Source organism: Osmia lignaria, chromosome 11, assembly GCF_051020975.1.
Source record: "Osmia lignaria lignaria isolate PbOS001 chromosome 11, iyOsmLign1, whole genome shotgun sequence".
NCBI lineage: Eukaryota > Metazoa > Arthropoda > Insecta > Hymenoptera > Megachilidae > Osmia > Osmia lignaria.
The window spans coordinates 3,208,893-3,220,056 of NC_135042.1; the positions used below are offsets into that span (position 1 = coordinate 3,208,893).

An 11,164-nucleotide genomic window follows, 5' to 3' on the forward strand; every position below is an offset into this window, starting at 1 on the left:
CGCGTATTTATATGCGTTAATCCATTTCCTTCTTCGTTACCATTTCAATCTTGCATGACAACACTCGAATTAATTCTATCGTGCCATCTGTTGTTCAATTTTTTAATTATACCTTCAAATTCGTCTGCGATGACGTCAAGTAACAATGTGACTTTTAGCGCCATCTGGACAATATTTGAAATCTATGAAGAAACTTTCATTTTGTAATTTTTACTGTGTTCTTTGAGGTATGTTTAAAATTTTACAAATTAGATACTAAATACTTAATAAAATACTTTTAAAAAGGATGAAAGCAACTCAACAACAGTTCCATTAAGTGTATATTGAATTCTTTGAACATCTTTCATAACATTTACTTGCATATCATACATAAGTTTGCAAATGAACGCACACCTGAAAGTTGTGTATACATAGATTAAGATGTATCGTGTCTAGTTCCGTTTATTTATTCATAAAATATGGCAAAAAGTAATACCATTTATCCTTGCATAAATATTTGGAAGTACGCGGGGCAAAGTTACCATCTTGCAGACGAATTATTTTCAAATACGACATTAAAGTGAAATGCGTTTTTTGCATTTGAAAGAAACTGTATAGCGTGTAGAAGCATTTAAAAAAAGAATATACAATGAAATTATTAAGAATAAAAATATCTCGCTCAAAAATTAGTAAGAAAATATGTATATATTTTATGTAAGTGTATATAAATATATTAATATCAAAATTAAGAACATTGTACGACTGATGATATTTCATTCTTTTTGTAACATTAATATGCTTCATTGTAAATTTTGCAATATACTATCCATCTCTTCTTGCATATCTAACGCCTGTTTTTTTTTCCAGAGCGGAGTACACAAGTGTAATTTAAGATAATCAACGTACATACACAAAAAAGGAAAATGACGTTAGATGTGCAATGGTAACCACAATCATTAACTCTTCAAGATTGTCCTCAAATCCATTCTCGCTAAATAAGGTGCAATTAAATCTCACATTGCAGTATGTAAAACGGTAAGAGTAACAAAGTTTGTAAAATATATTTTTATACTTGGACAACATAGTAATCTCCTTCGACCCTTTGGGAACGTGTTCGACTTTACAATATACGTTTTATTATTCTTTGAAGTTTTACGTTAATTATTTTTATAAAGATCACGTTCACACGAGGTTCAATACAGAAGATAGTTTTAAAAATGTAGCTTACATAAACGTGTAATAATTGATAAAATAATTTTGCGCTTTACAAAACTACTTAACAATCGGAAATGATAGAACCTGTAATTTTATAGCAATCGGATTACTTACGTCGTTTCAATATCTTTCTGTTTATATCCGAATAAATGCTTCTATTTTTTATTAATTTTTTACACACATAACATCGGATATATATTAAATGTATAAAATAAGAAACAGTGAATTAATATTACAGCAAAGCAACACATTAATTAACACATTGTTTTTCATTGATGATTTATGTTAATAAGCTTTTCCTGTGATACCAAGTTTGTTAATCTATTTATATAATGTTAAGCAACGTGTTAATTCTAATAGAATATAAATTTGATAAATTAGGAATTCAATCTTTACAGACTAGACACTATGATGTTGATTTGAAACATATACATAAGAAACAAAAGAATTTAAATACTTTCGCGATTATTTTTGTACCATATTCATCAGCAGAATAATTATACGAAAAAATTGTTGTTTTTTTTTTAAATTTTAATCTATACTAAATCATTTGACGATGAACATTAGTTGAACAGTTAATAAATGTCTGATCTATTCACTATTATTATATATTGTAATCTATATTAAACATTCATCGTCAAATATATCGATCACTTTTTCAAGACATAACTATTCCAAAAGCAGCTTTTAATAGTAAAATACTTTTTTTAACATTTGAATTGTTGAACAATTGTTCATTTCTTCAAGGTACCATTTGTTCGATATATACACGCAGAAATTAATTGAACTCGAATGTTATTTTTTTATGAGAGGTACCTTGTTAGAAAAAATATTGAAAACAAGGGAATTTCTACAATAAGAAGTTTGTCTTATCAAATTAGTTGCTTCTGTTTAGCTATGTCCAAATTTTTTTTTTTTTTTTTTAAAGATAGCCACTTTCTTTTACTTTAAAGATAACATGGATAGACTATAATGCTACACGAAACAAAATCGCTTGGTAGCATTCTTAACATAATCTCATTTAGACGTCAATATTAATTATCAGATCAATCTTTTCAGATCATCTTCTATATTATAATATATATTATATATATTTATCTATATATACGTATGTTAAAACTGGTATATTGGCAACGACAGAACAGTTTTGGATATTATTTATCCAAAGGTTTGTACTCGTTAAAGCGACGCAAGAAAAAGAAGTCAAAAATTGTTATACGTTGGAAACACTTTGTGCATAAAATAGAATAGAAAAATGATCGTGTGGCAGTTTAGAGAGCAAAAAAGAAGATCAAATTGTATACAGTTCCTTGCATATACCAGTTGCAACAGAGAATTATCCACTCGATTCAAAATTTAATTAAATTCATTCCTCTTTTTCTCTCGCTTTCTCTCTCTCTCCCTCTCTCTCTCTCGCTTCTTCTTTAACACATTAACATTAGTTTGGTCTACTACTTTGGCCTAACAAAGAAAAAAAAAAAAAAATGTAAATCATATAGGTACTCTGTAAAACGTTAAATGCTCGTTCGTGTAAGTCTTTAGCATAGAAAAAGATGAAAAGAGCATTTGGCAGTAAGAAACTGGAACCGAATCTTTTTTACAATGTACCTTCCTCGATATGAAATTTTACAGATACTTAAAAAAGTATGAATATATGGGACAACGAATATTAAATCAGCATTAGTACTCTTTAAGATACTAATTCATAATGGATTTCCCTTATCCGTGTAAATTAATTGTCATGAACATATAAAATATACATATGGGTAAAAAAAATTCTGTCATTTGTGTCCCTGAGCAGAATAATAATACAATATCTAGAAATCTTGGACAACGTTACAGTATGCAATACTGAAAAACTGTATATCAGAACCTTATCAATGAAAGAGATTCAATTTGAACACTTGAATAGAGCTATCTTTGTTGCAATCTCTTAAATAAGTTTTCTTTTTTTTCATGCGAACTTTAGAGACAGACACAAGAAAAAACCTATATTCGGATTGGCACAGAGATCAAATACCAGTTAAAAAATTGTGACACAACGATATGTGGCATAAGGAAGGATTATACACCGATAGATAGAATTTATTCTATTCAAGCTTTGTATCTATCGGAGGAGCCAATCGCACAGCACAATACCAGGGAAAATATTAATCCAAGAAGTTCCAGGATACCTACGCCAGCTGCTACACCGATGACGATGTGTTTTTGGCTCTTCAGTGCATCCATCAGTTTGTCTATACAACCCTGAAGAAAAAGAAAAAAAATGTTGGTTCAATCTAGATCATACTTTCATGATACATAATTGGTAGATTAACACGATGATTCCATAGGTGAATCTTTTCTATAGGATGTATGTAGATTCAAAGATTTACCTCGCTATAAATTGCTGGATTAATGATACTGGCGACTTTAATATTGCGAGCTATTTTACAAACAGTGCTATCTTTCTCCTTGCAGCAAGATTCGGGCACCTTGTACATGGTATTCACATCGCCAGAAACAGTTAAGCTGACGGGAATCGATGGATCTTTGGTTGCATATTTACTACCCGTCCAATCAGCTGGACCAGTAGCTCCGCAACATCCGAGATCCGATTGAAATGCATCGACGGCCTCTGTTTGAGAGTCGTCCTCGCCATATTTATTCTGAAAAAGGTAGTAGTACACAGGTGTAACTTCTTGAAGATTACTACATACTAAATTTCAAGGTTACTACGATGCGACGCGAGTAAAAAGAATAGAGAAGGTGTTAACGAGTAACTAATTCAGGATGATGAATGAAGTAATTATAGGCGTCCGGTTCAGAGACGAATAGACTAATTATAGATGGTTGACATAGAATAGACGACGTCTCCGGTTAATTAGAAATTCCCTTTAACGTCGAGAGTGTTTAACTAGATTAATTGTCGATACCTTAACGGTATTTATCACGGAAGACTTGACCAGCTCCTCGAGGCTATCGCTATTCCTGTAAAGCCAAGCTCCAGCTGCGATTTGTGCAACGATAACCACCAGCAGGCAACTGAAGAAAACGACCAGCATACACTGGGATTCACGGAAGGCACCACAGCAGCCGAGAAATGCTACTATCAGCATCAGGATCCCAGCTGAGAGGAGGATATAGAGACCAGCGTTAAAGTTATGCTGTTCCTGAGTCAGGGACATCAGGAACGTTTGGTCTGTTAACATCCATACTGCTAGTACCACTCCTGCTAGACCCACAGCCTGAAAATTTAACGTTACTTTAACTTACAATTATACACTCAACATAGAGAGAATAAAGGAACGATTAGAAGGTATACACAAGTATTAGTATACAGCTTGCTATTGGTTTTTTCAGTGATACGTTAAGTATACAGTAGTTTTCTAAGAAACGATAGAGAGGTAGTACAGATAACGATAAGACTTTTTCCTCTGTATTTTAGGGTCAACCAGGGTCCTTTTTAGATAGGATACCGTTACTTGTATTGAAATGCTAGTCGCGTTCCAGCCAGAACGTACATAGTTTCTACATTCCTAGGTAAAAAATATTTGTAAGTAATGTTTATGGAATTTTATTTATTTATTTAGATTAAAATGTAGTTATGAATGGATGATTGTTGGTGTCAAGGAAATGTTGCCGATATAAACGATGCATTGTGCGGCGTGAATCGTCCTTTTCCTACTTTGTCGTAAAAATATACCTGACCTTTTTGGCCCTATTGAAACAGACAAAGCGTGGAACGAGTATGTTGGTTTATGGCTTATGCACCATTCACAATATGGATAAATAATGATGTATTCTTGTGAAACAGACGAACCAGGACAGGACGCGCCCCTTTTTCAACGGCCTGTCCACCAGATGTGTGCACATTCATGCAAACTGCACTTGGATTTTCCCATTCTCCTCTTTTCTATAGAAGCATTTCTTTTAAGAATAGGTACTCGCTCAAAAATAAATTCTTTTTAATTAAAAAAATAGATAGTAAATGAAATGTTACTATAAAATAAAGCTTCAATTTTTCTTTGTTTTTATACAACTTTTCTATAGAGAAGTTAATGATGGACTTTGAAAAATGTGTTAACGGAACTAGGCTAACTCCATTCCGGCCAAGTGCAGTATCTTTTTGTAAACCTGAAAACAACCCATTACTTATATGTTTCACCGTTGCAGTTGGACTGGTGTTTACACGAAGAACGATGGCTTCCAGGATTGAAGGTTCAGTGGGTTAAGCTAGCAGAACCACTCAATGTCTGAATCCCGATGGAGGCGTGCCTTTAAACAGAGGACTTCCTGTATTCTCAACGCGTCTCTCGTATAGTTCGACTTGTGAATGCTAATGTAAGAAGCAGATGCAACAACTCGGGAAGATCGGTTGAGTCAACCAGATTCTTCTCTAATGCAAGTCAGACGTGGACTGTATTTAATGGCATGATTACTTTCGCATTTCTCTATGATTTAATAAGGTAAAAGTACCGTTTACATTGCAAACTGATCGGTGAATTCGAATATGACTTCAGTACTAGTATATTAGCATATTACGCAAATCATAACTAGTTTAAACTCTTTCGTGTTAATACCATATTTTATATTTTAATTTAATTTTTATTTTTTGAATTATTCAACATAGTTATGATGAAATAAAATCAGCTTATGATTTGATAAATTTTAATATAGCTTTTAAACACGGTGATATTTACTTGAATAAAGCAATACCCACGTTTATTAAAGATTAACAGTTTAAACGACTAAGATTAAAGTTATGAAACGAGAAATTAGACGCTTGTTAACATCTGTACATTTCGTATCGTGCAAGTGTGCACAGGCATGTTACTGTTACCGGTGGTAATAGTCAGTATAAATACGTTCATCGTCAGTTTGATGTCAGATTCTGTTTCTGAACTATGATTTCACGTCTGAACGACGAAAATAAGCAGTTAGTTGAATCGATTCATCATTGATTTCATTGGAAATACAATGACGAATTTTATATTTTTGTTATTTAAATGAATAGCTACAAAATTATAATAATTATAAAATTTAAATTCTTAAATATTTTATTATATGTATATTTTTAACCCTTTAGCCGAAGAATGCGGGCTTATAGCTTTTCTCTGAAAGTATCCGACACTCTTGTATGTACCGTGCCAAATATGCCAAGTTCAACTCTATTGGTATTTATTTTTAAAAATAACGCTACAATCTGTTGGAACGACCGTATTTATTATTTTCAGATAATGATCAACATCCATCGATTTTCCAGCAAGTTTGTTAACGATGCAATACGTAACATGGATACAGTCGCAAGGGATAGAAAACTGGGCCGCAGTGTAGGATGCAAAAGCTCGTAGGAAGAACATATTCGTTCTCTGACTGGAAATCTATAATTAAACGCACTTATTCGCTGTTGAATATTTTCAAATTAAACGCGCAGCTGACATAAGCACTATTGTTAATCCGTTAGTAAAATGGTAATGTATTTAAAATAATCTAGTTGCCGTAGTTCCAACGCAAAGACAGAGCCGGCCCTGAGATTTCGGGGATCCGAGGCGAGCTCCGAAAAAGGGCCCCAATAAAATTTATAAAATTAACATTAAAGCTTGTATAACTAATTTAGATTAATATTCAAGTAAACATTATTATTCTTGCAATCTTACAATTAGACGCAAAATCGTGTTACGGGGCCCTAGTCTACCTAGGCCCAGGGTCGGCCCTGCGCAAAGAACAATTCTCAATTCATCCCTTCAATTGCTAATTTTTACAAATGTGAATTATTGAAATTTAGGGCAGATAGCAATTAATGCGTGATATACGCACTACCCAGATGCAATCGATTCAGCCGCCCTCTCGGATTACTACGCTTCGTACCGGAAGGCCATGGTGTTAATTAAGGAAAACATATTAACTATCGATATTTTTCCTGATCAAGCATTTGGATGAACGTTCATAGGAAAATATTTTAACTGATCATTAAGCCTGAACAAAGTTGGTAAACTTTATTTATTAAAATTGTAAGCGCTATTATTACATACTTATAAATTAAAAGTCTGGTGTAAATTTGAATTTCTAGATAATCTCGCGTAGAGACAAAGATTTTTGTAAGGAAAATGAATTTGAAAAAAAAAAAGATGCATACACCCAGATACAATCGATTCAGCTACGCTAGAATTACATGGACGCTGGATACTAAACAAAGTATCGAATTTAAAAAGAAAATCCCGAAACTTCGGGTCTTTGATCCTTATCACTTGATGTTTTATAAATCTGTTGAAAAATAAGTTTTGGACAAAAATGAAATGCATGAAGCGTGAAAGGTAATATAATAGTATAATTTATAGCATTTTTAAGTAAATTGGGTGTCGCTAGGGAAATGCAATTACAGAGTATATCGAGCGAGATTGATGCTGATACTAAAATTGTTTATTTCCTTTTGTTATCAGCCCCCTGTTCCTGAAGTGTCTTTTCGTTTTAGTATTATCATTTATTTTTATAATGCTATGTACTTTTACGTGCAGCATTAGTCAAATATTTGTATAATACTCAAATACATTATACGTATTTCTACTGATGTACGCTATACATGTATTGTATAAATAGTGCTCGAGTTTATTGAACCAAATTATGCTTATTTATTGCACGATTCGTATACATACTTAATATCGCATTTCCATTGTGAATAAAAATATCCTTTAATAATTAAACGAAGAGTAATAATATTATTGATTAATGGAACTTGGATAAATATAACGTCGATTGTATTTCGTTATTTGTTCATTTAATTATCTAGAATACTAAGAGAAGTATAAACTTACCCAAAATAGTAGGTTCACGCAAATTAATGCATATTTAGCGAATCCATAACATTCTGAAAGCACCATCTTTCGAATTTGTATATGACACAAAACACTTAGGGTACTACTTAGTAGTTTTATCGAAAGCACACGATTTGTTGAATGGGAATCGTTTACATTCGTTTGAACGCTAATACATGGACTAGCAGGATTTCTTTGATTGTTATATTATTAATTAATTGCGTAGTCGCATATTATCACGACAAAAACACCGACCCACTCCATGCAACGGTTTAGAAGCAACTGCCATGGGCTACGAACTATCGGCGTTACTTTTATCGCAAGTGCAAGGTATAAAGAACAAACTGGTACTCTCACTCTTAAACCAGTGACTAGAGATCCTACAAGACTGGACATGCTGTTGTTTTCAAGGGGTCCTTCAATTTCTGCCTCGAGTACGACTGCCATCTGCTCTATCCTAACGTAAAAATGTGAAACACTTCGTACAGCAACAGTCTAACGCACGTTGACGGTAACAGCAAATTGGTATATCACCGATGCCAAAAATAATTATAAAAATACATGGTATTTGAAAAGACACAATTTAACTCCCTCTGACTCTATTCTTTAATAATCAATCAACATTAGCACAAAATTAAAAGATTATTAAAATAATTGTTTGACATACATGCATTTTAAAAAGACCGCCATAAATTTTTTAGTTCGACCATGGCGCCACCTATACGAAAATGGCGGAAACTATTCATCGAATAGTATAGATGGCGCTACGGTCGAACTTGAAAATTTATGGCGGACCTTTTAAAATCCATGTATGTCAAACAATTATTTTAATAATCTTTTAATCTTGTGCTAATGTTGATTGATTTTTAAAAACTATAATCTCTATTTCTTTTACTTTTCTCACCGTTTTACTTCCAAATCTGTTTATGTTTTTTATTGTTATTGTATTTGAATGGTATAAAGTAACAGCTGATCAGTTTCAAGTTTCATTTAATTACAGTAACGAGTGTGTCTGTACAATTAGTAACAAAGTATATTTATACATACTTAATATTCACAAAGTACAACAAATAAAATTGTTTAAATTAACTGTTAATTTATTGAAAAGATATTGAATAAGTAGTACTTTACATTACTCTATTTATCATTTAATATATTCTGTCTAAGCCTTCAATTTCTTTCTTTTTATCAATATCTCCATTTATAGTTATCGAATTTATTCTTAACATTGTTCTGTGTATTCTGTAAACTGTAAAAAAAAAAAAAGTTAAACAAAAACATTTTAGTTATGTTATCTCGTAATATAATCGGTACCTACAGTTTATTCTACGATATTGTTTTCGTTTTTTAAATCTGAAACGGGTAATTGTGTGAGATAAAGTTTTCTGAATTACGGTCGCATCGACCGATACTAATTCTCTATTAAGAATAGGCCTTCCGATGAGTGTGAAGTCTTTGCCGCCGACAAGCATTACTTTTTCTAATGTTAATTTATCTCCTGGTTGTGGTGCCCACTGACCACTAATAGCTATAATATCGCTTTCTGTGATTTTAAATTGTAATCCACGTAAATATACAACCGCGAATAAGCGGCCAGTTGCTTTAGTACTTATCTGTTTGTTAATTTCATTTATTACAGCTAGAAATAAATAAAAAATGTTTATGTATAACAAAACATGAGTACATAGATTATATTAAATTAAAATAAAATAAAATTCAAACGAAAGTTAATTGATAATATGTTTAAAAATATATATCTGTTTTAGGTAATGACCAGATGCTTCTTCTTCTTTTTTCTCATCATGTTCAGGAATTTCTTCTTGATAGCTAGGTGGTTTTGGAAACCAAGGTAACCTGTATCTAGTACGGTAATCTGCTACTCTGATTTCCCATAACTTTGGTGCTGCAAAATATAATTTCTTTCTTAGGCACTTTATATGAAAATAAACGGTATAATATTTTGAAATCTTAATCTTTTTCCAGTTTATCTAATACGCTAATAAAATAAGGTGATATAACCTAAAACTGTATTTAAATGAAAGGACACAATTTCATTATTTTATAAAGTAAAAGTTGAATATACCTGGATAGTATTGTTTACACGTTGGAGCTGGAAGAATCCTTCGAATACAGGTATTTGTAGCAAAATTAAATAGTCTTGTAAAACCAGTCAGTGTCGCCATGATTTACAAAGTGAGGACTTTAAAAATGATGGCGATTTCAAAACATGAAAAATTAGTATAAGCTAATGATTAAGAAATACTGACTAGATACTTACAGAACCTATACGTGAAAGTTGTTGGGAGTATGTAGATTAAGAATTAATCATAAAAGTTCATAAATTGTTTGTCAAAAAGAAGTTATTAATGATTTTTTCGTATTTCGTTAGTTCCACCTTTTCGCTGCTAGATGATGTTACTAGTTATAGTCATTATCCCTTGTTATAAACTTATAAACAAAACGATGATCATTATGTTAACAATCAATAATGTTAAACGCGATTCATTATAATAACGTAATTATTTGATATAATTTTCAATAATAATGATTTTATGAGTGAAAAAATATTTATGTATCAACTGAAAGGTATTCATAAAAGTAATATTTATTAAAACATGCCATAGAAATGTTTCTTTGTATACAATTGTTTATTACGTGTAAGGGAGATATGGTTGGAACATAAATAGAAAGATCCTAATATCTTAAACATTTATTTGTAAATAAAGTTAATTAACAGTAAACTGTTACTATGTGATGTTGTAACGTGTAATAAAATTGCAAAGACAGTGTATAGGATACTAAGCGATCTGCCATACCTTGTTTTATCTCTTTTAATTCTTTTTAACGTAAGAAAGAAGAAGTATATTTCTGCCGCTTAAATAGCAACGATTATACGCCATAATATGTATCCTTTGCTCTGTTTCTATAATTGTAATTTAATCGCATTACAGGAATTTCTTATCGTACCTGATAAAATATAAGTAGCTAACACAGTTGATTCTTAAAAAGGCACAAGTTTCCTTCCTCTTCGTGTTACGAAAATTTATTTTAATCCTCCGGTTTTTCATGAACAACTGTTTTATCGATTGAGCTATCAAAGGTATTTGAAAAATTGTTTCTTTCTAAACGTAATACTTATAGTAAAAACAATTTTGCAAAGCCAAAAAAATTCGTAA

General features: G+C 31.7%; 2 protein-coding genes and 1 long non-coding RNA gene across 10 annotated transcripts; 1 reads left to right on the forward strand and 2 right to left on the reverse strand.

Annotated features, from left to right (window-relative positions):
- Positions 1–278: 278 nt before the first annotated feature.
- On the forward strand, positions 279–7,994 carry LOC117610473 (uncharacterized). Of its 8 annotated transcripts, none has more exons than XR_013063075.1 (10): positions 279–1,014; positions 3,164–3,462; positions 3,655–3,851; positions 3,905–4,729; positions 4,991–5,116; positions 5,350–5,642; positions 6,411–6,647; positions 6,962–7,161; positions 7,247–7,490; positions 7,617–7,994. It is a non-coding gene; the product is annotated as an uncharacterized LOC117610473 (long non-coding RNA). The 8 variants fall into 8 exon arrangements; XR_013063073.1 differs by having other exon boundaries at positions 281–1,014; positions 3,905–4,492; positions 4,622–4,729; positions 7,247–7,994; XR_013063074.1 differs by having other exon boundaries at positions 3,164–3,547; positions 7,247–7,994.
- On the reverse strand, positions 2,098–8,124 carry LOC117610468 (CD9 antigen). Its single transcript, XM_034337916.2, has 4 exons — positions 7,989–8,124; positions 4,110–4,421; positions 3,570–3,842; positions 2,098–3,441 (listed from the first exon to the last, which is right to left on the reverse strand). Exons 1-4 carry the CDS (start codon positions 8,052–8,054, stop codon positions 3,289–3,291), a joined length of 804 nt encoding a protein of 267 aa, XP_034193807.2. The 5' UTR covers positions 8,055–8,124; the 3' UTR covers positions 2,098–3,288.
- An 868-nt stretch (positions 8,125–8,992) lies between these two features.
- mRpL21 (mitochondrial ribosomal protein L21) lies at positions 8,993–10,414 on the reverse strand. Its single transcript, XM_034337844.2, has 5 exons — positions 10,267–10,414; positions 10,072–10,188; positions 9,763–9,891; positions 9,307–9,627; positions 8,993–9,237 (listed from the first exon to the last, which is right to left on the reverse strand). Exons 2-5 carry the CDS (start codon positions 10,169–10,171, stop codon positions 9,137–9,139), a joined length of 651 nt encoding a protein of 216 aa, XP_034193735.2. The 5' UTR covers positions 10,172–10,188; positions 10,267–10,414; the 3' UTR covers positions 8,993–9,136.
- Positions 10,415–11,164: the final 750 nt, after the last annotated feature.